Below are 26,913 nucleotides of genomic sequence, written 5' to 3' on the forward strand. Positions count from 1 at the left end.
CTTATAAGTGCAATGTACCTTTAAAAAGGGCATTTAAACACCTTTATATTTGTTATTTATCTCTTAACAAGTGCAATTTCACTGTTTAAAAGTGCGCATTTACACTTTTAAAAGTGTGATTTTACTCTATAAAAGAACGTATTTACACCCCTAGAGGTGTGATCCAACTCTCATAAGGTGCAATTTAACGTTTTAAAGTGCGTATTTACACCTTTAAAAGTGTAATTTTAATATTTTATTATTTATTTACTCTGTAAATGGGCGTATTAACACCTTTTAAGGTGTGATTTAACGCTTACAAGGTGCAAAATGACTCTTTAAAGGTGTGTTATTACACGGTTATTGGAAATATTGTGTGTCACAAACAAAGAATGTTTAAATAGTGTGGAAAAGTCCTGAGTTTTAAATCTCATTTCTTACACCGTATTTTTATCGTATATATCGTGAAGGTGTTAATACGGGGATTGATAGCACCCCTAACAGTGTCAAATTTCGACTCATCAAAAAGTGTACAAAAAGTGTTAAAACGGTTTGAAACGCCACCCCAATTTCTTAGAGTTTATAAAACTTCTGACTTCTGATATTTTACAGTAAGCTCTACTTAATTTAGGATGATCCCAGTTTGTTACGGCAAGCAGGAATAATGGTCGATAACTAGTGTTTTAAACTTCGATGGAATTGCTCAGTTCTAGCACTGTTATTACTAGTGACAGTTTTAAAAGCCATTACAACTAGAAAATTTTACGCGAAAGATGCCGAACAACAAATATCTACACTTGTATTGGTTTATTAACTGCTTTAGAAACTTAAAATAGTTCTTTTTATAAAGTAACGTGGCCTTCTTGTTTAACTGTGGCTCTTACGTCACAGTCTCTTACTTTTACAAGCCTACGAGCGTGCGCTATACACTAGTGAGGAATATAGCTTTTCCGAGCACGCGTGCAAATATGAAGAATATTCTAATAAAGATGTGTCTTGTGACGTAAGAGCAACATTTTAACAAGTTGGAGAAGACCACTTTTTATTTTATAAAATCAACTATTCAGTTAGAAAATGTGGATTAAAGGAGATAAGATAAAGTAAAGGGAAGATGACCCATATATCTGTTTATCTATTTGAATAATATACGATTTGTACAAAAGATAACGCATTGTCATTTTAAGATTTCGCTACCCTCACCCTTGGAAGCGCGTTAGAGGTCATAAAGTAAAACGCGGGTGAAAATCAGGAATGAAGGAAAATACGGTATAATTATTTTGTGAAAAAAAAACGGGTATAAATCGGAAATTAGCATCGTTTAAAGGTCGTTAACCCGGAAAGCTAACAACGGTATTTTTCGATAAAAATAGAGAATAAACGTATCGGAAAATGTATTCTAGAATTCGGATCTATCTCGTTACGGGAAGCGGTTTATTTGGGCAGGAGAGCACCTCGGCGCGTATGAATTCGGAGCTAGAGCTCTGGGAGACCGCAATAAGGGGACAACGAGCGACGAATCCGCTCACCGTGAAAAAACGAAAGCAACGGGGATTGGAAAGAGAAGGTTCAGCCCACGAAATAGAATGTAAATAAAGTAAGAGTCTCATCACAGCCCCGGACGCCGATAAACAAACAAACTCGAGCTGTAGCCACATGCCGGCTCTACCGCCCTCGTCCCGCAGGCTTTGCCGCGATACGCGGCGTATAATACACCTACAAGCTTCCGAGCCTCGCTATTTTTATCCCTTTCCCAGGCGCAAATAAATATACAAGCTCCCTTTTTCGGAGGTTTATTTTCTTTTGTTTAGTCGTTCCCGCGACGCTGACGCGAACCCTCGGGAACGCCGAAATATAGCCGAGATCGAGAATTTTCTGGACGGGAGATTGTATACAAATTGAACGGTGCCATTTTTAGCCACGAAGAACGAATCAGAGCACCGCTATTCATTTTCAATATTATTTTTAAACTGCGATAGGCTGTTATTTCATCTGATAAAATTAAATACGAAATGTAACGGTTAAAGGAACCACCTATGGACTGTAATGCAAAGGATGATAAAATTAGCGAATTAGTAGATTAGTCCATTATAAAAAGGGATAAAAAAGCTAAACCCTAAACAATTTTGAAGAAAATTCAAAAACTTACATAGCTCGTACCATATGTAACATAATTACTCATAAGTATGCCTCTGTATAATATTTCCATTGAAAAAATTCAATGAGACCTTGTTTCACGCGGAACATACATTGAGCGGACCCAAAAATGCAAAAATGCTTATAATCCTTGCGCTATTGAAAAGGTTACCATGGAAATGAAATCATGTGATCGCGAGGCACGAGCTAAACTTGACATGGGCAAAGCCAGAAACGCGCGAGGGATTCTCACTAACTTCCGTTTCCCATCAGTAAAGTTGATGACGCGTATTTCGTCACGGAGTTGTAAGTGACGCAATTTACGTCATATCCCGTGAACAAGGTTTCATTAACGAATGAATATGTCGAGATTATTTTTAGCGTTTCTCCAATTCCCCCCGTTGGGGCTCCCGGTATGCTCCTCCACCTTAATAAAATCAAATAATACTGCAATCTCATTGGTTCTTAAAAATTACGTTTTTCGACGCGATTAACGCTGCTGCGAGGACAAAAAAAAATAATACCGCCTCCTTTTTACCCCCCCCCCCTTAGCGTGACGGGGTTAGGGCCTCAACGTGTCCGTCGATAATCTCAACATATTCATTCTCCCTGAGTATAAATAAATACATTCTTGTTCAAACTTAGGAAAATTTAAAGTTTTTCTACACCCTAAATTACAACCAGTATGTGGACTGCAATCAACTAACTTCTATTGTAACTAAATCACATTCGTTTTCGTAGTCATCTTTAATGACCTTTCTCACAATGACGATCAAATATTTAAAAGCTAGAAGAGAGTTAATTATTCCGTTTCCACGAAGCAATTACAATCGAAGGCTATTTTCGACCTAAAAACGCCTGTAAAAGTATTCTAGTAGCAACGCACACATGTTCTAGGAGATGTCAAACAACTAGGCTGAAAACGAATATAATTCGTAAATCACACTTGAGGTAGCCAACACTGCATTTCGTTTCTTATTCAAAATATCAGATCAGAATGTAAACGCAACGTTTACTTCACGTGTGTATCAAGAAAGTATTTATTTATACTTACAAGTTACAAGCTGTTAGTGAGAACTATAGTAGCAACAAACACAAGGAGAACGCGGCTAGCCTTTTAACACGCTAACGCGGTGTTGCGTACAAATTTCATTGGACGAGCCTTTACTCTGAACGTTTTACGGAAAGGGGGAAGACAATTTCTGAATTTCCCAATTCCGACGGCAGAAGGCACTAAAGCGTCTAACCAATGAAAACTGTACGCGAGAAAATGCACGACTTTTGATGGGTTGCGTTCTCCTTGCGTGGGGTGCTGGGTTTGTTGCTCCTAGGTTTAGAAAATCCACGGGCAAGTTTTCACAGTCACGAGTGGGGAGGTCACGGAATTATGCAAGCATCGGTGTGTGCTTCAATCTTGTGTACGCTTTGTAAAAAAGTCGATTTGGGATAAATTACAAGACCCCTTCTCTAAATTCTTTTATTATTTATTTTAAAGACAACGTAATATTATTTTAAAATCTGTATCAAATAGCTGTTTAATTAACTGAATACGCCTAACAGATTTTACGTGATCAGATAAGAAAATGTGGGGTGAAATTGTTTTGTCTGATATTTTATCTGTATGGAACAAACGTATGAGCAGATACTAGAGATAATCCTTAATAATTAAAAATGGGAACCAATATAAAATATCGCAAATTATTATTTATTCTGTGAAATATCATATTCAATTTTATTAAAAATAAATCTAATTAACTTTTCAAATTAATCAGTAATTCAGCGGATAAACTAATATTGAATTAAAAAAATAATTAACCAGCTCGAAATATAATTAACTCGCTACATATAACTACTTTTATTTTTAATTACCAAGTCACCTTATATTTCAAATTTCGAAGAAAAAATAATAATCGGAGAAAATACGAAAAAAAGAAACCCTATAGAAAATGAACCCCATAAATTAGCTTTCCTCCGACTTTTTATTTGATACGCTTGGTAATGTTGCGATTTGTTTTCGTAGAATTTCTCTCGGACAAAATCGTACAAGCGGAACGGAGACAGGAAGGATGAAAGGAAAGATTAAAAAGGCAAAAATAAATCCGAAGAAGAAGATGGAGAGACGCGAATGGTGGCTAAACTCATCGATTTCTATCAGACAAAACGAGTTTCACCAGTTGCCCAGTCGTACGTATAGAACAAAATCAATAACCCCCGTTCGTTTTCTTTCTTTCTACATTTTCATTTTATCCAAAGAAAAAATGACGCCCCTAGTTCCGTTCCCCTTTAATTTAATATTGTTTTTTTCTCTCGAGAATTCGTCTGCAAGATTACTTTTTAATCTTGGCTTATGGAATATCCCACGTTAGGAGCCTACAATTCTTTCGACTACCGTAATAATCTCGTATGTACTCCGCGCCGCTACTTCAACCGCGTTGGATTCGTACAAAAATAAAGAAGAAAAAATCAGGTAAAGAAAAAAACTCGCCTTGGCTCGAATGATTAAATTACAGCTTCGTATTAGCAACTTCTTTTTGATCAAACAAAGTAATTTTTCCGCATTTCTTACGCGTACAAAAGTAAATGGGACATCGAAAAATCACCCAGATTTCCGTAAATGGTACTTTCATTCGTAGCCATTTGTTTCTATGGGGATTCTAAATACGTTGTTTTTCCATTAAAATTTATTTTCAAATAAACCGAATTTGACTACTTCAAGTTACAACCGAGTATATTTTTTTGAAAAGAGAATAACTTTACTGCCTTCTAAGGCTAGGCGCTCACTGGCTCTCCGTTTCGTATCCGTCCTGCCTCCAACAAGGCATTGTCTCCGTTACGAAACAAAAGCTCGCGAAAGGTAGGACGGAGACGTTACGAAGAAGCATCAGCTTCGTTTCTTTAGACGAAGAATTATCGCGATACAATCCTTTGTGGCCTAGGAACCTTTCAACGCGCTACCCGAGAGCAAAAGTCAAGTAAGTCGAGATACGTGACTATTGAAAGAAATTCAAAATAAGAATCCTCGAGTGTTTTTATATTAAGGTGACTTAGTACAAAATTTTCAATATATATTTTTCACTCTATTTTTATCAATTTTCATTATTCATTGTTATTACGCTAGATTTCAAACTTAAAACTGGCTTTTCTCAAATAGAGGTTTTCAGACTTGCTTGACTTTTGCTCTAAGGTAGCGATTACGGTACACGTACCGAAGTCAGTTTTTAGTAATATTCGAAACATCCGAGTCGTATTGAAGAAATACATTTATTGGAGGACTGGCGCCGTTTTCTCTTCTAATTATATTCTTCGTCGAGAGTTTCTTCGTTAATCAAAGCGGAAAAGAGCGGCCAGTTGAAAGGAAGCCGCAGCTAGCCATCAGCGCCGGAACAGCGGGCTTGACCCGCACGCGCCATCTCGCGTTTTTGTTTCTCTCCATTCTTCATACATTATTAATGGCTTCTTAAGTGACACACACCTGAGCGCTGGACCCTCAAAGTTACTTCCTAATGACGTAACACGCGGGAAAGGAAATTGTCCGGCGCTGCGTGATGCACAGTTCCAAGGAATGCCACGCTCAGAGGGAAAGAGAGAGAGAGGTTGGAAGTACAAGTTCCATTACCGTGACCTAATCTCGGAAGTCTCTTGGGGTCGCTACTGAGAGCGAATAGTGTATAAGCCTGTACTCCTCTATCGTGTCCGATCATTAAGATACCGGTAAAAAAGAGGTCAGTCAGTCAGGGACCATTCTAAGCATTAATCAAAGTGGACCAGCTATTCACTACCAAACTACCAAACTACAAAACGGAAAGTTACAAAAAAAAACATCTTTCACTCTTTTACCTCTAAAGGTCAACTAAGAAGCTAATTAAGGTTGACAATCACTTTCCGTAACTAATAAGAATAATAATTATAACAAGATGAGTGGGTAGGTGAGTTATACCATGGCTAACCTAAAAATTGAAAGGGGCTTCGAATCGTAAGCCCATTTATCATTTAAAATTAGCGGAAACGTTTGGGAATTAAACAAAATTTAGTACAGAGAGCGTAGAAATTTAAATTTAGACTATGATTTTGAAATATTTTTACGTTTCCAAAACAATTGAGTCCCTACTCATAATTAGACTATTACATATAAAGCAAAAATATGTAAAAGATAATTCAGTTTTGGCTAAATAAAAGGGCTTGCTCGGAATTAAGTCTATGAGACAACCCGTAATTTTTATCGATTAACGTTGCAAAGTCGCGAAAGACGTTAAAGTTATGGGCGCCAAGATTTTAAATGGGTGATAAAGATGAGAAAAAAAGTCCAGCCATAAAAGTTAAAAAAAAATGTATCCCCTGTTTCTTACCCTTATATCGACACACCCCTCGCCCGTTCCCTGACCTATACGCGGTCCTTCGATTTTTCATCGCGACGTCCTCCGTTCCTTCTATCATAGCCACATTCTTTTTATGGCGGTGGTGAAAAATCCCCATCCTCATCAGCCTTGTCTCAGTTTGCCCCTGCCTCCTCCTCCGTTGCCTCGGAGTTTTCCGAGTCAGATAAGAAACACAAATTGTCCGGATGCTAATTGGTCATTTGTCGGGCATCCACACCTCGAAAAAGGTTAGCCATTTGAGCGTCGCGATGTTCTAAAGACTTACGTGGTCAGAGACTCGCTCTGGGAAAACAAGGATGTCGCCACTGTCGGCCTAGGAATTAATGGCCAAAGAAATCTCAGGCGCTAGTAACGACGACGACGACGAGCCAGCTACGTAATGGACAATCTTTCTCCATTTTTATTTCGCAGATGTTTTTGCTTTTCGCTATTAAGAGGATAAATATCTGTACCAGAATTGTAAAAACTATTGCGTTCGTAGTACTAAAAAATGTTTTATCGCGAAACGCGGGAAAAGGCAGCCTTTCCAAAATATAAGAACGGCCGTAGTGTATAATACTTATGTCATATGTCGTGAACGCTATCCCCGCCCTTCTCCATAGGCCCGGATTAGTTTTGAGGTAGGCGAACACGCCAAAGGTTCATATTTACAAAAACTATGAAATGCGATTGTCTGCGTTAGACTCATAGACATAATAAAGAAATAGACACCTTACGCGGAGTTTGATCTGCCAAAATATACGGGAGCGATAACTAGCAGACAACCGGCAGTTGTTCCGTATTCCTGGGGTACTACGTGTAAAGCCCCACTTAAGTTTAGTGGCGCTTTAGACCCTGCACCCACTGGCTCTCTGTTTCGTATCCGCCCTGCCTTCCACAAGGCATTGTCTCCGTTACGAAGCAAAGGCTTGTGGAAGCTTGGACGGAGACGTTACGAGGAGCAGTGAGCGCTTGGCCTAGGCCACGTAGTACCTAACGCTTAAGAATATTTATCCGGTTTAAAATCAGACGCAAAAACTTTAGGGGTGAATTTGATAAACGGGTAGTACTTTTATGTTAGCTAACATGTTTCATAATTCGTATTGGTGATTTTTTTTATTAAAAAGTTAAAGAAAAAGTGTTTTCTACTAAAAATATGTTTTTATTTGGTAAAAAACGGTTAATATTAGTGTTTTTACGCATTGCAATAACAAGTAAAACAATACCGGAAAAGGTTTCATTCCATAAGTAGGATTAAATTATTATATTATTTCGATGAATATTCATTCTTATTTAAAATCTTTGTATAACTATAGGTTTCCTTTATCTAAACCTACAATACTTTCTCAATGGACAATTGCTGTAAATCGCAACACATTCAAATCATGATTTAATTTGTAATGATCACTTTTTAGAACGGGATCACCACGAACATGTTTGATGCTGAAGTTGGAATCGAACATCATCATTAAGAAAGTTATTAATTTATATTGCAAGCTCAGACTCCACAAATTAGCGAAGGACAAAAATCTAGAAATGAAGGGTCAAGCATGGGTCAAGAATCATCCATTTCATCAAAATTCCATTTACTTTTGTTTACAATTTAGAATCTCAGAATATTCCAATAACAAGCCATAACCACAACACACCGGATAGTACACCAGTTACTTAAGCCTTTGACAAAAAATCATTTCGCAAATTGAATTTTTTTGCTTTTAATTAAAAGATTATCTGCTGCTTTTTATTTGGGTTTTGAAAGAATTAATTGACTTATTTAAAAATTATAATAAAAATTAACCTTATTTTAAATTCTCACAGCCAAAATATTCGCGAATCACGTCAGAGTACCTAAAAGATTACAAACACGAACATGTGTGACGTGTCACGTGATGATTTTTATTTTCTCACCTATCGACAGGCGTCGCTTAAACGTGGTACCACAGGAATACGGAACAAATACCGGTTGTCTGCTTGGAGTCGCCTCCGTATTAACCGCCTGTAGAATTTTGGGTCTATTTCTTTAAATTATGTCTATGGTTAGACTATTCGCAACCAAAAGTTTCGATAGGTGGCGCGACCGTTGCGTCAAAAATAGTGACTGGGGGGAAACGAAATGGCGGCTCCATTCGAAGACGCGTTAAATTATAAGTCGGAAAGAGGCGCTCATCGAAAAGTTCCCGAAAAAATTTATTATTAAATCTATTGATTTATTGGTTTTTAACGCTGTAAGTTTATTTTTTTCAACAATGGGGTTCAATTCTATTTGGTTACAGCTTTTTCCTAAAATCGCAAAAGGCCTAGGTAATAAAATTATAAAATTGGTTGTGTGTTCTCATTTCGAAAAAAAAACGATTAGAAAACCATGATCCGCATTATGAATATACAGATGTTTATTTATATTCTTCTAAATTTTGCCATTTGTTATTTAATAATCAATTAAAGGGCGTGTCAATTATCCTTCCCTATTCCAAAGTCACACTTGTAAGTTAATTTTTTTACCAGATAATTTTAAAGCTTGACACACCTTTTGATTTTCCAACATCTGTTACGTCCTATTCATTTAAAGTGGAACGGCCAAGCTTTTCCAAATATGGCCTTATTTCCGTATCAAAAGATTAACAAGACGTTCAATATACTAACACGTACCCTTTTTTGTCTTGAGAAAATAGCTTTTGGCCCAAAAAGTTGAAACGAAAAATAACGCCAGGTGTTTGGGTTTGAATTTTCGCCGCCATCTTCGGGGCTGCCGCCAGCGCCCCTAACCCCGTATGCGCGATTTGCGAACTATCCTAGCTTTTAAAATCGCGCAATTTAGGCTTAAGTCTCTTATAACTGGAACGCGCCGCGCGTGCAAAACAAATTTTTCGCGTCTTCAGCTGCGCGCGCTTTTACGTTGTTTTTCTGTCTCACCGACTTCTCACCAGGTGTCGCGGCGGACGCGCGCTTTTCGATTTCCCGAAATTTCTTTATTTTATTAAAAATTAACCACTCAATATTTGTTTATGTGGTTTTCGCCATAAATTTAATTTTTAATGGGCTATAGGGCTATCTAACTGGTTAAAGCCTGACCGTTCCCCTTTAACGTCCATTTGGTTAATAACGTAATCTCAACACTTGCATAACTCAAAAAAACTAAAGAAGTAACGAAATAAGTTCGGGAATTGTTAAGCCTTTGGGATTTTTCTTTCAAGCAGTGTTTTCAATTTTCAAGACTCGAAAATCCCACAAAATAGGCACAAAGTTTTGAGACCAAAGAAATACTTTTTTTTATAGATTTTACTTGAAAATGCCGAGGTTGTGATTGGTAAAGTTCAATGGATATTCGAAAATTCCTCAAAAAATTGAAAATCCCATGAAACCCTTTCAATTTGTTAAAAAATCCCTCTACCCCATTTCTCAAAAATAGCCATTAAAAATCCCACGATATTGGTATGTATCCGACGATTTGGCAACACTGCTTTCAAGACGCGAAAATCAGCTGATTACCGCTTTGGCTACCTGGTTTCGGTTCGTGGTCCCCCTCAAACTTAGTTCATAAAAATTCCGCTTGGTGGCGCTACTGAAACTTTTGATTGCGAATTACAAAGCCGAAATAGTAAGTACTTTTGTCTAAACAGTGTATTGCATCGTCGTGAGCTATGCTATAAGCAGACAACGGTAAAAGATTGAAAATAATATCGTATAATCTAAACAAGCTGCCCCCCGTATTAGAACTTGCTGGGGTGCCTTACTTTCATTTTTGTAGGTTCATTCTGTAACTAAAGTAGGCAACAGCCTAGCCCTGCCTATTGCGGGCGCCGCCACTGATTGTGAGTGTAACGTCATAGTCCGCAGAATCATTAGAAATATTTTGGACCGTATTTTGAAAATTTATGTTCAATATTAGATCTAGTATTTAATATATTTTAATGTTAACGTGCAACTCTCAACTAAATGGAAAGGTTAAGCTTACAATCCAAGGCCTTCCCACTTCGCGTTTTATAGCGCAAGCTAAGCCATGTCTATTTTACCCATCCTAGTTTAAATAGCGTAAAGAAAGTCGTTTTCACCATTTTCCAAGTCAATATGGCATTGATTATACTAGTTATTTTACATTATAATAAATAATAATTTATATATTTCCTAGATAAAAATTTTGAAGACCAAAATCCCCATTTTGACAGTCGAGATCGCTATTTGAACATCCTTGGTTTAGCCATAAACGCTGTACAAATAACGAACGCGTGGCTAAACGTATTAAATACCAAAGAAAACATTGAGAGTCGAGATACCCCGAGTGAAGTAAAAAAGACAATGACCCCGAGATAAAAAAAACGCGTGAAATATATTTCGATTTCTCCATTTTCAACAGAGTCTTAAACAAACTGAAATAGATCAGTGAAACCTGATAAAATGAAAACACCGCGTGAATAAAAAGCCACGTTCTATAATAGAAAAGAATAGGCTTTTCTATTCGCTAAAAATATACACGGCGAGGCCTATAAAAGTTGGATGAAAAAACAAATATATTCCACGTAAAAAGCCAAAGATAGGGCTTCTGATAGGCTGCCCAGATATATACAGATATTGATCTTTATTTTTCTTTTTCCCCGAGTCCTGAAGGGAATGCTTTCTCGGCGGCGCGAAAACTTCTATGCATTATTTCTCTTTTTATTGTTAGAAAATCTTTGCCGCGTTTTGAAATTCGAACAAACACTCGGCTGCCGCCCTCTGGAAAATTTCCGAAATGGAAACCACAGGATGAGCTCTTCGCCGCGAAAAACAACCTCGGAATAGGAGAAACGCTGGAGCTCTTATCAAGATGAGATGCTCCCGCATCATAATGCAACCGTAGACGCGGAGAGAAGATTGAAGCCGATGGCTTAGCCAAGAATCGCAACAAGTCGCTAATGCCCTATATAGAGAATGTACCGCGCTGGTACACCCTGAAATCGTTACGCTTATAGTTAAGCGAAACAAAAACCTAATTAATCTATTACGACCGTGAGAGTGAGATAGAGAGAAGCCGCGCTCGCACTATGCCTGGCCTTGATATCGATTCGAATCAATTCAAAACATTGAAGGAGTTGTGTTGAACCGATTCGAACCGTTTTCTACCGTTTTCTACCGTTTACGTGTAAACGTAGCTAGAGAGAATATATCTGTTATAAAAATCAGTGTAGAAATGTATTGAAATATAGAATTAATTTTAAATTTATTGGTATGTGGCTATAGTGAAACGATCTCAATTTAGAACGTTAACATTGATTGTGAATTGCCCATATATGTGAACTTACTTGTCTACGATTTGATGAGCAAAATGAATGGATGCCGTATTGAAAAATCAGTCTAGAAATTCAAACGTGTCTTTTATCAGGTCACTTCATAAAAACGAAAAAAAAACATTTTTTGCCCTATTTGCTGTTAAAGTAAAGCTAGAAAGTTGAAATATGGAAATAGTAAATTTGCTTCTCAAGAAAATATGGGCCAAAAAGAAAACATCGGGGGAATTGGGGTGCTAGAGCAAAAAAAGGGGGGGGGGGCGAACGGAAATCTCGAGAAGATTTATAACACGCCAATGCGCTTTTCCTTCCCTCCGCATTTACCTGGCCAATGGCCATAAATATATCTGACAAATTTCAATTCGTAACCTTAGGCATTTTCAAACTTATGAAACGTATATATTAGATAGAGGTTTATTCGCAGTGTCCCAAACAACGCGGCACGCTTCTCATAGTAAAAGATTTCTGTCGAAAAGATGGTGAGCGTGAGGCTTTAAAACAAGTATTACTTTTGAAATCATTCCTAAGATGAACACAGCGCACTCGCCGTGTAATAGCTACAAATAGGGTCGTTCGCTACTGACAAGGAGAGTACCCGAGGTGTTTATTGCCGATTTTGTTCGAAGTCGGGCGTAAACAACGTTAATTCAACAAATATTACAATTCTAAGGGACAAAAACAGCGTTCTTATTTTGAGTAAAGTTTTGTTTTATTCAAAGAAGGAAGAAATAAGGGCTGATTGAGTCTGAGAAGACCGCGAGCCCGGCGAAGATCTGATTAATCAGGACGAGATACGTGTAACGGCCACGCCAACGGGGGGATACGTGGGGACACCCGTGGCGGAAGTTTACCGACCACGCGTTGGGGGATTGGTGGTCGTCCTCACACGACCATCCACAAACTCCGCCTCCCAGACGCTTGGGATTACAGGAGTACGTCACTACTCCCGGCTTTGAGTAAAGTTATAAATTTTATTTTCTGAAAAGACTACGTAAAATAAACCCCCAAACTTCTCGAAATCGTAGAAAGTCCGGTTTTATAGCCTACAATTCGAGTCAAGGTACTTCTGTAGTCAGTCACGAGAGCAAAATGCCTTTTTCGCCGTTGTAAAATAGATCGTAAAATGAATGAGGTTTTGCTGACTTACTCCAACAAGTAACGAAACAAGCGCGGAGAGCGGCGCGCGATAGAAAAAAACGAAACCCCGTTTTAGTCCATTTCTCGCTTTATACACCGCACTCTAAATGTAAATTGTCAAAAGACAACGTAAATGTTTTATGTACACCCCTAAAATGCGCTTTAAACTAGGTTTATATTCATAGGAATCTACAACAAAAAAAAAGGTAATCGTTGTTCTCGGAAAGGTGTATCCCGAAGCCACTCCCAAAAGAAAAAAAGAAAAACACGTTTCGATATTACAAAAATGGCCGTTATAACTTTATTTCGGGACACTACGGAGGATTCCGCGGGGGTGAGGGTACACGGGTACTTGTTAGGGATCCTTTTTGCAGCAAAGCGAAAAAGAACAATTCTAAGAAATAAAGGGTCTCTTTTGATGTATGTCTAAGCCTCGAAGGTTCCATGGCGGAAGAACTAAAAGGAGTCCCTTTACACTTTGCTTACCATGAGGGAAATGGCAGAGAAAGCGGTCTTATTTTAACGACTTTTGAGACGGAATAATCAGTTCGAAGAAAAAGCTTTTCTCTTTCCCTCTTCTGATGTGTCTCTCTTCTATTTTTGATTTGCTTTTTTTCAAGCAACGGTTCTTTTTAAGCAGTCAGCGAAAAATATTCAAAGAGTAAAAGTTTTAGTGAGCCAGAACCACTAGGTAGATTTACCTTTATACCCGGCTTGGGGACTTCAAAATGCTATAAAGAAGCAGCTAGCGTGAAGAAGGTTTTATTTCCAAAAGCTACTTCGGAGACGCCCGGATAATGGCACTGGAAGAAGTCACGAAACTTCTTCAAGTTTCAAGTTTGCTACTAAAGACGCGCTAATTCCGTTTGAAGTTGAATATTATACGTTTAAAGAAATATTGACTAAAATTGAGTCGAGTATATAGGGAAAAACCATTTGACTTAACTTCTTTTAAGGCTTTTACAATTCCAAACTAAACTGGTAACTATTTAAAAATTAAACTAGTTTGTTACTTATTGCTATTGCAGGGTGACCAGGGAAAGGTTTGGAAACTTTTATAGGAAAAATAGGAATTTTAGAGGCGAATTATAGGAAAATATAGGAATAGAAATAAGTGAATTATAGGAAAATATAGGAAACTAAATAGGAAAATAATAAGGTAATTACTGCATACTGGTATACTTTGACTCGAATCACCTAGAATATTGTTAATTTTTTGTACACTGCTTTCTTGCATGATTGGATCACTTAGCGGATTTCAAGACTTTGTTCGAAAGTTGAAGTTTTTCACTACATGTTCTATGACACGTACTTATCTCATTTTCAAAAGATCGTGAAATTATAGGAAAATATAGGAAAATAGGTGAAAATAAGGGAATTTATAGGAAGGCATTAAAAATATAGGAAAATATAGGAAATTAAGGAAGTCTGGTCACCCTGCTATTGCTACAATATAAATTTTTGTTTAAGAATAATCAAATTGCAATAATTGAATAATTTGCCATTACCAAAAGCGACTTCAAACTTTTTCCGTAAAATTTTAGAAGATAAATATTTTTAATAAAAAGGCGCGATTTTGAAGCAATTCTATTGGCTCTTTAAGGCGCGTGCCTTGATCGTATTTAAAAACAACGAGCTTAAGACTTTGTCCTTAATTTATTTTTGATATTTTACATTTCTTGGCTCTATAAAGTAAGTCATAAATCACCAGCTTAGCCTACGTCACTGACATTGTGAGCGGAGTTCTCTTCTTGGCCTCGCTGACCCACTGAGCAATGAATGGATTTTGTTTCGCGCTAAGATCTGAAAGCTGCCATTGTCTGTCAACCGGTCACCATTCTTCCTTCTTACTTTTAGGACTTTTATTAATTCCTCCTGCTGTAATTTCTATTAGGAACGTTTGAAAACTTGGAGGAGACTAAGTAACCCAAAACCCGGGATCAGCAGGTAGGCCTCCAACGTATTCTTTTTAAAAGCCAATAAATAATTAGATCCATTTCATCAAAATTTGGAAAATTTAAGTAATTTATTTTTAAAACAAACCTAAAGATCGGAAGTGTTCACTGATTGTTCGGACTTTGAGCGTATATTAAAAAACTATGTACGTTGTCATTCGCCGAATATGGATTTTTTATTCTCATCATTAAAGGGGAACGGTCAAGCTTTAACCAGTTAGATAGCCCTATAGCTCATTAAAAACTAAAATCTATGCCGAAAACCGCATAAAAAAATATTGAGTGGTTAATTTTTAATAAAATAAAGAAATTTCGGGAAATCGAAAATCGCGTGTCCGCCGCGACACCTGGTGAGAAGTCGGTGAGACAGAAAAACAACGTAAAAGCGCGCGCTGCTGAAGACGCGAAAAATTTGTTTTGCACGCGCGGCGCGTTCCAGTTATAAGAGACTAAAGGTGGATGCACACATAGCTTTCGCGCGCGAGATTTCCCGAAATTTCTTTCATGGAGCATGGGCGCGTGCGCGAAAATTCGCAGGCGAAATCGCTTGCGAACCGTATGTGTGTTTGGGCCTTTAAGCCTAAATTGCGCGATTTTAAAAGTTAGGATAGTTCGCAAATCGTTCATACGGGGTTAGGGGCGCTGGCGTCAGCCCCTAAGATGGCGGCGAAAATTCATACCCAAACAAATGGCGTTATTTTTCGTTTCAACTTTTTGGGCCAAAAGCTATTTTTTCAAGACAAAAAAGGTACGTGTTAGTATATTGAACGTCTCGTTAATATTTTGATACGGAAATAAGGCCATATTTGGAAAAGCTTGGCCGTCCCCCTTTAATAATTATTTTTTTTTATCAATAGTATAAAAGCAATTGTAGTATCGTAAATTGTATGTTCAAAAACGATGTAATAGCTTATTTACTATTGTAATAAATTACTGTAGTTTGTTTTTACTCAACTTGTCTTTACTGCCTTCCAGGGTTGGCAAGAGCCAGCCAGACTGGATTAAACCACCCTGGTTTAAGCCGGATTTAACCACCAAATAAAATCCATGGTTAAAACCACTTTTTTTTTTAAAAAAAATTGAGAAATTAATTAGAAACATTGACAAAACTTAACCTTCACTTTTTGTCGCGAGTAATGAGAGCTAACATATAAGCAATTAGGGTATCTTAAAATTAATTTTGCGCGTGAAAATACGCTGCCATGTTAGGGTATAAAAGCGGGTAAATAAGTGCTATACCTCACAATGTAAAGGTACTGTCACGCGCAAAAACGTAATTTTTAAATCGGGAAATTTGAGCAATGAGGGCTTGATATAAGGAATTTGATCATTTTTTATTAATGTATTTAACCGGTTTAAACCACCGGTTACAGCCGGATTTAACCATACTGGATTTTTCAATTTAAAAAAGCCGGTTTTTTGCCAACCCTGCTGCCTTCACTTTATTGTCACGATATACAATAAATAAAAAATGGATATTTTGCAAATGACATCGTAATTTTTTTTTTAATATGCGCGCAAAAGCCCGAACGCTGATCTCTAATGATTATAAAGATTTACTTCATTAAACCTTTTAATATCTTTAAATCCCGAGATCGATATTTTGAGCCAACCAAAAAGTTGGAAGGATAACGCCACTTACCATCGAGTTTCCAACTAGAACGTCATCCTGGTTACTTCTTTGAACATCATGAAAAACATTTACTTCACGGGACCATTGTACTATAACCGATATTATATGCTTAAAAATACATTTAGATGTAAACTTATCAAAGCAAAACTCGAGATTTTAGTACAACAATTCTTTATGAACTTTTCGTGAGAAATTTTCACATGGTTTCTTTTACGGGAGATTTTTTATTAGTCGGGGGGGGGGGGACGGGGAGAGGGAGGAGGATATCACGATAATATCCTAATAAAAGTCTAATTATCTCTCGCTAAAAAATAACGGCTTTCCAACGCACGTCTTATAGTGAGGGAATGTAATTTTCTTATTTGGTATTGTATTATTATCGTAAATCGATTTTTTTTTATACGAAAGGTGGTTTTTGTGCTGATATCTTTGTGGTTATATTATCGGGTAAGGGGGAGGGGGCACGTGATACTTTTGAAAGGGTTCATATTTCCCCACGGTAGCCTCGTAAGGACCACGAACAAAGATTTTAAGTATCTACGAAATCAGTTTACGTTTTGTATTATCTTTTAATATAGATATATAAAGTACCGTATTTAGCATTTGAAATGAAATACTGGCCACTTCCTCTTTTATCTACTATTTATATTCCGTTCATATCTCCGTTCAAAATGTAAAAACGCGCCGTCTCTTCGGCGGATAAACGAAGTAAAAATTAACGATTTCTTAAATACTTAAAATTAATCAACGATAAAATTTTCTCTAACAAAATTTTACGCGAAAAACGTTCTTTTAATATTTATATATAATTATAACAATTAGAAGCGTTTGAATTATTTTAAATATCTGTAGCTTTGTAACAAAATCAAGAACCTAAACGGAAGGTATTATTTATCAGCGAAAAATTGACGTGACGTCATCATCGTTTTGGGCTTCGTAAAAGGAGCGTTTATATCTCGCTAATTATAACTATGTATTTTTTTTACATCGTACAAAAATTTCACCTCGCTTCGACATTCACGGCCTTGTAAAAGCGCAGTTTTTTTTTGTAACTAACTTTCTATTCTAAAATTATTTTGGCTTTTTCATATCTTTACACGTATATAGCAAACTAAATCGCGAAACTCAATCTTTCAAAATAAAATTTAAAAACGCTCGGGTTATTTTTATATTATTTATAAGTTATATAGTATCTTTTCCACTAAATATATAGTAAGAAAGCTTCCAGACCAACCACTTTTAATATATGTATATATAACACAAGGGTTCCTAACTAGTCCTAACCACCGTTTAGGGGCAAAAACGTCAAGATGGGAGGTATGGAAGCTAACAAAATTAAAAAGATTCGCGGATGTTTCAGTCTTTTGCGCGTGTTATTTTTAGTTTTTTTTTCTGTACAAAAACTATTTCATGAAAACTCCGAAATTCTAATTTCACTACAGGCACAGATATAAAGTTTGGTTATTTTTTACACAATTCAAATAAAAAGATGGGGTTATATAACGTCCTCATAGACAACTTTTTTCTACAGCTCTAAATTTTTTTAATACATTTGTTTTACTTTTTTGTATTTGTTTTATTTTTTTGAAGTTTTTGTCTTTGGTGTGTTTTTATTTTTGTTAATTAACTTTAAAGCGTCCTTTTTTAAATAACATCGAGTTTTAACCTATTTATTTTTTAAATTTTTTTGTTTTCTTATAAAGAGATCACATTTTCTGGTTTACCGAGTTTTAAAAACGTCCGCGCGAAATTTTAAAAAGAAATGAGAAAAGTTTCAAGCGATATCGCGTACCGTCATTTTTTAAATATATTTTTAAAATTAAGAAAATGTCGAGCACTTTAATATGATTGGTTGAACGCAAAGATGACGTCAAATATACAGTCAACGGGGATAACGTAGCGCGGGTGGGGCTAAAAATTTCACGTAGATGAAAAAACGTGTGCGATATTTTATATTAGAAAAGTGATTGGCGACTCTGATATCAAGCGGACTTCAAATCGTCTTTACGGGGGGGGGGGGGTGGCGAACGACCATCTGTTAACATTACTATTTCTTTATCTTGTTTTCTGAACATCGTTTATTACAGATAGGTTCAAAGAAATGAGGAAATGGTTGAAAATCACGATTACCATAATTTAGGTTGAGCTTTTCAAAAACCTAATCTAACCGAAAATGGCCCTACCGTAAGGGTTGATTTTTGACAGTAAAAACTAATAACATTATTAAATATTTACTCGTTTTCTTGTAACGATTAACTATATCGGTATAGTAAATTTACGTTTTTTTACACTTTTCACGTTTTGGTTAGAAAGATGGAATTATAACTATTATTTAAACGACTGTTTTTTTTTGTTAAAATATAAACCTAGAATTGTGGGCGCAATTTGTTTTTGTTAATAATTTTGTTTTTCCACAGGAAAGGTAGAAAATGAGTCTTACTCGGCGGCCATCGGGGCCAAACCTCATAAGTATTCGACGATATCACACTTAATGGAGGGGAACGAAGAGTAGACCCCACCCCCGGCGTCCCTCGGATGACCTGTCCGATGCGCGGCCGCGCCTTCGCTGACCAAACGGTTGAAGAATGGAAAGAGAGGCGGCAAAAGGGTCGGTTCCGCTCTGCGGCCTTCGATGACCGACACTCCTTGACCACGCTCCTGCTGCTCGCAACCGATACTTCCGTTCGCGGCCGACAGCGGAGAGCGAAGGGTGCTCAGGCTCTTGGCTCGCCGGTGTCCTGGTCGAGACGAGTCGCTCTCTGCAATACCAGTATCGGGTTGAAATTCAAATACACCGTCAGTGAGAACATTCGCGGAATTACAACGGGGTTACGAAAAGAAAGTGCGCTAATAAGATAACAGCTCCATTGGCAAAATGAAAAAGGGTGCAAATCTAAAAAAAACATGCCATTCGATTCAAACAAAAATATCCAACACACTGCTGGCTAAAACCAAAAATATTCCCAGACTAAATACGGTCTAACAAGTTTCAATAAGAATGAAATTGAACGAAAAGTTAGTAACCGCATTCTTAAAAGCGCAAAATAAGGGAGACTATCCATTTTAACAGGCATAAACAGGCGAGGCAAAAATCAACGAAGAACTAATTAATTTCTAAACATTAAAACAACGCAAAATGAAAAGCGACATTGCTCGAAATAAAGGTGAGAATGAAATATTAACAAAGAACGTCTTACCCTCAGAGTGGGTTCCAGGGTCATATCTGTCGGTGTCCTCCTCGGCGGACGATGAGAGTCCGTTGATAAATTCCCTTTTGCTGTGCGAGTTTTTGATGGCTCGGGCGTACGACGTGTCATCCGATTCCAGATGTTGCGGCGCGTGGTAAGCGTATCCGTTGTGGTTGCCGTGGGTCCCGTTGCTGTCGCCGCTTCCGGTCTCAGTTTTATCGCGCAAGAATGAACGCTGAGAATCGTCGGAATCGGATTCGGCCCCGCTGGTATTACTGTCCGAAGTATCCACGAACTTAGCCACCAAGCTGACTTGGTCTAGCAAGCTGAGACATCGTTTCTGCGGCGGTTTCTCCGTCACGATGACGCTGTTCAGGACGCCCGTCGAACCGCCTTTGACGCCTTCCACCCGTACGTTCAACCGTTCCTCCCTGGTTGGCGAAACCAAGTCCGGACACGAGTTCTCAGTTCGAATTCGAACGCGTTTTTTCGCGGACGAGGTTGGTTTAATGTTCAAAGAAATTGCCGAGTATTTTCTGTCAATAATAATAATCGAAACGTTTCATTTCGAAAAATACATGGCCAGGAAGTAAGATAAAACGGGAAATCGAAGGGAACGTAATCCAAGTCGCGTCGTTTTGCCTAAATTCCTAACTACAGTTTCTTTACGCCTAATTTTTTTAAAGCATGAAGTAAACGTAAATTGTAAACTAAAGACTTAAATAGGTCATACTTTAAACTTAGAAGTGAATTGCAAAATCACCAACTACAGTCTAAAAGAGCGGAAAAAATAAATGGAGTGGAAGCCTCAGTCTATTAGAAGTTTGAAAAAGTTGGAAACGTTTGGGAATTGGAATGGAACAAAAATGGAAGTGAAAAAATATCCGGGAGATTGGCGCAAAAAGCGAAAGAGGCAAACTCACCTGGACTGAATCTGTTCCTCGACGACAGGGGACTTGTCTTCCAGGCCATTCATCGAGTTTTCTGTATGAAGAAAAAGAAACCAAACGGATGAGCGAAAGCGAGGCGCGAGAAAGAGAAAAAGAAATACGACATTCGGGACAGCGGCGGCGGCGGAGGATAAGAATAAGGAATTACCGAAAGCACTTTTCATTTGTCTCACTCGGGACAGAGAGTAGATCCGGAAAAACGGCCGAGAGAGAGACGGAGAATGGCTGAGGGACGGACCAAATTTATGGGCCTTCAAAAAACGAACTCAATTTTCATCTGGCAATGAACATTGCCCGGTGTGTTGAGAGCGAAAAAACTACGCCGGCACGAGTCACCCTCTCTTTTAGTACGGCAAAACGTTGGGTAAAAAAACCACGTACATTCGAAGCCTAGTCTTAGTTTACGGCTCAGTCGAAGAAAGTACCACATCGACTTCACCCTATCTCCGCCTTTAATTTCGCAGTTCCTTTAGATTCCGATAGATGAGAATATTCTAGCGCGATACTAGGTGATCCCGAGGCTTTAGGCTCATCGTGGATAAAATTGATAAGATTTTGGAGCCCATCACCATTCTCGCTAGTTTTTTACGATTTGGAAATAATCCGATTTAACTTGGATATGGAATGATAACGCTCTCCGGGGGTCTGAGAAGGGCTGCCGTAAAATCCGGGTTATATGGCGATTGGACCCAAAGAAAAAATAAGTGCAGCCCTGGTTTTATATTTCTTTTGCGTCCCCGTTTATTCCCCGAATTTAAACGCTGTTTCACGGAGGAGGGGACCAAAATGATAATTTACGATTCGGGCACGTAAAAACTGAAGAATGATAAAAGGCAGTTTCGTGGAAGAAGGTTATCTGGAAAGATGGAAGAAAACAAAATGGCTGAGCGTAGTCGTTTACCGTCTCTATCCGTCGTCGAGTTTTCGGGTGTCGGAGACGTCACTTCCGGTATGGTAGTGACGTCGTGACTGATAACTATCACAGGTTCGCGAGTCTCGCGAAGTTTCATCAGTAGTGCTTGCACCTCCAAGTTTTTCTACGAGACAAAGGATCGATTAAAATGGAGCAGATTTATCTAACCTTGGATTAATAAAGAAGCTTCGCTTCCTGGATATGTCACTCTTCGGAATACGCGCCCGTCAAAACTCGCCAAAAAAAAACCGCGAGTCGCGCCACCAAACGCTGAACTTTGCGTTGGTGGTACAAACAAAAAACGTATACACTCTTTTATATCGTTATTTGTGAGAGCTACCATTTTATTACAGGTCTGATTTCAAATAGCGCATGCAAGGCCGCTTCACGCGGTCAAGTGCACGCGACGTCTCGAGCTGATGAGCACGCGCAGGCGCCCGTGCCTGTACTAATAAAATGGCCGACTTGGTAAAAGAGTGTATACGTCTAAAGAAACAGGTGCGATTTTGATTACGTCATAGCCAAAGGTCATATTTCGTATTCGCAGCGCATGCGCAATAAATATGTACCACCTTTTTTTTTAATCGCTTCGGCGCCTGGTAACGGCGTTTATTCCCATTCGACCAAAATCCCATTCGACCGAAATAATTTTAAAATGTAGCCCAATTGGCGGGGTGATTTGGTATTTTATTTATAAGGTATGTACTATCGAAGATCCATGTTTAGGTTAGGTTAGGTTAGGTTAGGTTAGGGTTGGTTAAGTTTACTATTTCAGTTTTGGTTCAGTTACTTTTCTTGACTAGGTGAAGATAAAAAAAATACCCTCCTTTATTAGCTATCTGCTCCATTGCAAACGACTTCAGTAACTAAATTGAAAACATAGCAAAAGCCAATTTATATAGCAGCGTTCGGTCGAATGGGACACATAAAAACCGCACGTTTCGGTGGAATTCGGTCAAATGGGACACCTCAAAAACCGCCTTCGGTCGAATGGGATTTCGATCGAATGGGACTAAAGCGGTAACGGGCAAACGGGCGAGCGTTGTGGAAAGTACGAGTGACATATCCAGGTAGCGAAGCTGCTTTATTCATCCGAGATCGAACAGGAGGGCGCGTACCTCTTCCAGCGTCTGACGGTGTGTGAGGTTCTCCTCCTGTAAAAGTTTGATTCTACCGTAGAGCGAAAGGTCGTCGGAGTTCTTCCTCGACTGCTTCAAGGGTTTTAAAGTAGCCCGAACTCTCTTATCTCCGGCCTGCGGATTTCGTCTTAATTCCACCAGCTGGTTCGGGTTGATTCGTTGTTGAGGAATGCAATATGAGATAAAAAGAAACGCGCCAAGTGTCAACGTTAGTTGTTTTCTAATTCAAATTCCGCGTTTCGATTCATTCGGCCGCGCCCTAATTCTACGTTATTAACGCTAAGTCGTGCCGTGATTGATTATAATTAAATTAATTCGAGTAAACACCGCTTACAGATAGGCCCGCGGACGTAATATTCGGACAATCCGTCATTAAGCGTCCATATTGGCTTAGCGAGTAAAAGGGGAAGCTGGGATCTCGGATAAGCGAGAGTTATAAAGCCGAGGTCAAGTTGCAGTTTGAGATACGTTCTCAGAAAGGTTACATTCAGACAGTAGCCGTAACGGTAGTATCGCGTCACCCGACATAATGATTGAAGCGTAAATTGAAAACTCCGATTAAAAAGAGTATTTCGTATTTTAATGACCTGTAAATATAAACGGTGTACGTCTAAAATTATAAAATTTGTTTAAATGTCAGCTAGGCTAGGCTAATACCCAAGGCACCACCTTAGGCCCAAGTCATCTAGCGACTTTTATAGCCATTAATTCAGGTGGCCGGGTTACAATGCGTAGGAGGGTGGTGACAAGCCCTTCATGCCACGTGAGCCAACAGCTCTCTACACTAACTATTACCATTAACCTCTACAAGTTGTTATGGAAAGGGGAACCCGAAGAACTCGGGGGAAAACCCCTTTAACCAGTGAGGAGAGAACTTGCAAACTCTATGCGGAAGGAGTGGTTCCGAGTATTCACCCAGTGCCACTCCTCTCGCTGCGAGGCGAGAGTGCTAACCATTCCACCACCCCACCTTTATAGACCTGTCCTTACAAATTCATCTCACCTTAGCCAATATATAAAACTCTTATTATTTTGTTTTCAACGGGTAAGTTAACGAGGCAAATTTCTCCAGGAGGCAACCATCATCTTTGATGTAAATAATTACTACAACTTCAGAAAGCAAAGTTAGGGCGATAAATCGTCAAAGTTGGCGTCTAACTTTCGAAAATCCTCCCGCCCATTTTATCAAGCGAGAACACATGCGATTTGAACTACATAGTATAATATCGGGGGGGGGGGATATGCGACACCGAGTTTAAAATATACCCTGTAATATGTTTACCTTGAAAGACTAAACTAAGAGAGTAGGAGGTACCGCGGGACAAAGTATCGAAAACGAGGGCAGATAGAAAAGCAAACAGTTCCAAACAGTTCTAAACGTCTCCGCGGAGATTTCCATCTCGGAATTTATCCGTTCGTTAAATAGATTAGAAAATTGTCTGGCGACGTGAATTTCTCCCCCCCCCCCTCCTCATCTCATCTTCGCCCGGCCTTTGTCTTTCCGGAAGCACCGTGAGACCCAAAGGGACAGCCAAGTTTTAAAATAATCCCTTCCCCCCTACCTCGCTAGGGAATGAAGGTTGGGGGGGGGGGGGAGGCGGATATACCTCCGCGGAGCTCAAAAGTGGAAACAAAGATTTATAGTCGTTCCAGCGAAATGGATAATAGCGCTGCCTAATGGTGCGACTGGGCAAATATCGGAGGCAGGCTCGTGAAAGAGCCTACCGCCCCACTCGCGAATTAAGGACCTCCTCAGCCTGGAAATTAAGGAAACGACGTATACAGGCAGCGCCCTACGGTGCTCGGAGCCGGGAATTTCGAGTTTCGCGATATATTACGAGGCTTTGTATTTATCAATGCCCGAACACGAGGAGAAAGCGTTTAATGGAATTTATCACTAGATTCAACTGGACCTTTCCCTGACCCCAAATGCTTTTAATAGGAGTTCGCTCAGGTGGTTCTATAAGCCGTCAAATTTAAACTTTATTGTATATTCCGTATCATTTTCAAACGGCACTTCAAAGGGCCGATTGTCTTCGGGCTTCCCGGGGAGCGCCGACCGTGTTCACCTATTTAATGTTGTTTCGATTCGAACTTATATCGGCAGTTCCTCAATTTATCCCCGAAATAATTGTTGCCGTAGTTGGTGTTTAGTTGAAGTACTCCCTTATAAACGCCAATTTTTCCTTCCGACCAACAATATATTTAATTGCTTTCAGTTCAGTTGATAAAATACGCGAATAAGTAGATTAGTCCATAATTAAAAGGGATAAAATAGCTAAACCCTAAACAAATTTGAAGATATTTAAAAACTTAAAAATAACTCGTACCAATAGATCTTCGAGTAAACAAAAAGACGCGAATCTCGGATCAAATAGATCTTCGAGTAAAAAACTACATAAAAACTAAATAAAATAGCCAGAATTTTCAACGGTAGACCGGTTTCGTTCTATTTGGAACTCATCAGTACCGTGCGGGAAATATGGCTGGCGACTGTACGAGTTATTTGTAAGTTTTTAAATATCTTCAAATTTGTTTAGGGTTTAGCTATTTTATCCCTTTTAATTATGGACTAATCTACTTATTCGCGTATTTTATCATCCTTTGCACAGTCCATAGGTGGTTTCTTCTAACTTAACTTTCAGTTCAGATGCGCTACCTTAGTTTCAAAACCAAGTAACTTGACTTGAGCGAATTTACTCTTTTTGGAGTTTTTTTATTGAACGTTTGAACCTTCGTTTATATTAAAAATATGAATAATGGCACACACATAATTTCAAAGTTAAAGAACTTTTGAACTATTTCCAAACCATTATTAACATTTTTATTATATTTTAAAATGTTAAGAATATTTTGTTAAAATTTATCGAGATACCTGACATTTATACTAAGGTAGCGATTTGATTTTTACAACAACCTAATTGTAAATTTCAATAGCCATTTGCGCTAAGATATAACCCAGAACTTAAAACATAGACTAAGAAAGGTCGTTGTCCAGGTCTATATTTGACCTAAAATCGCCTGTAGAAGTGTTCCACACGCAGTACACAAGTGTACGAAAAGAAGTTACGCATTAGGGGTTGGAGATATATTAAAATTCGTTTACATCCAATAAGATTTACAATTTTTACAACCCATTACTTACTACGGCCTTTCGAGGATTTTAAATGATTAACGAAAACGAAAAAAGTTGAAAGAGTTGGAAAAAAAAATATTATCGCTTGAAAAATTGGTTTAACGCGTTTATGGGGGGGGGGGGGAAATACGAGATAAACTTGGGAATATGAGAGTCTTATCGGTCATTTATTACACTTTTTCGTCGAGAGGGGGAATCGCAAGTTACGCCTATATAAAAATAGAAAATAGGTCAGTATCTCGGCCCTTTAGAAGGCCTTCGCGGGGAGATAGCGCGCCAAAGTCCGAGAACGGATCCGGGAAACTATCCATATTCGTGGATATACGGATACATTGACGGAAGGCCGAGAAAAAAACGGGATTGACCGCGTCCAAAAGTAGATCTACGAGCGCGTAGATGGGTGACGGGGGCACACGAATTACGAGATAGAGAGTAGAAGGGGGGCTCACCAGTCTCACCTTGGGCACGAAAACGAGGCAGAGCGTGGTGGTGGAGCAAAAAATGATGAAGACGGAGATGATGATGAAGGCGGCGTCCTGCTGCTCTCTCAGGACGAACGAGATGGCCGCGCCGATCGAGCACATGATCACCACGTTGTACACGCTCATCCCGACGTACTTGGAATCGTTCAATGCCGGAATGCTCACGTGGCGAGTCTCCCAGGCCAAGAAACAACCGAAGGCCTATTTTCCCACAAAAACGATAATTTTATCAGATTGACTAAAATAAATGGTTCAGCAGTTCGCTGAAATAGCGAATAGATTAACGTGACCACTTCAATTTAAAGGGGAACGGTCAAGCTTTAACCAGTTAGATAGCCCTATAGCCCATTAAAAACTAAAATTTATGGCGAAAACCGCATCAAAACATATTGAGTGGTTATATAATTTTTAATAAAATAAAGAAATTTCGGGAAACAGAAAAGCTCGCGTCCGCCGCGACACCTGGTGAGAAGTCGATGAGACTGAAAAACAACGTAAAAGCGCGCGCCTTTGAAGACACGAAAAATATATTTTGCACGCGCGGCGCGTTCCAGTTATAAGAGACTTAAGCCTAAATTGCGCGATTTTAAAAGTTAGGATAGTTCGCAAATCGCTCATACGGGGTTAGGGGCGCTGGCGGCAGCCCCTAAGA

The 26,913-nt window shown here is 38.7% G+C and overlaps 1 protein-coding gene across 2 annotated transcripts in view; it reads right to left on the reverse strand.

Annotated features, from left to right (window-relative positions):
- Positions 1-18,458: 18,458 nt before the first annotated feature.
- GABA-B-R2 (gamma-aminobutyric acid type B receptor subunit 2) overlaps positions 18,459-26,913 on the reverse strand; it is a 132,213-nt gene continuing 123,758 nt past the window's right edge. For both annotated transcript variants that reach the window (XM_090177691.1, XM_090177690.1), the window contains exons 14-19: positions 26,238-26,462; positions 22,623-22,784; positions 21,493-21,628; positions 20,565-20,625; positions 19,651-20,177; positions 18,459-19,212 (exon numbers count right to left, since the gene is read on the reverse strand). In XM_090177691.1, coding sequence (XP_090033817.1) covers positions 18,917-19,212; positions 19,651-20,177; positions 20,565-20,625; positions 21,493-21,628; positions 22,623-22,784; positions 26,238-26,462 — 1,407 coding nt within the window. In that variant the 3' untranslated portion in view covers positions 18,459-18,916. The remainder of the gene's footprint in view (positions 19,213-19,650; positions 20,178-20,564; positions 20,626-21,492; positions 21,629-22,622; positions 22,785-26,237; positions 26,463-26,913) is intronic.

The sequence above is a fragment of the Leiobunum rupestre genome, chromosome 6 (assembly GCF_980474605.1).
Source record: "Leiobunum rupestre chromosome 6, qqLeiRupe1.1.hap1, whole genome shotgun sequence".
Taxonomy (NCBI): domain Eukaryota; kingdom Metazoa; phylum Arthropoda; class Arachnida; order Opiliones; family Sclerosomatidae; genus Leiobunum; species Leiobunum rupestre.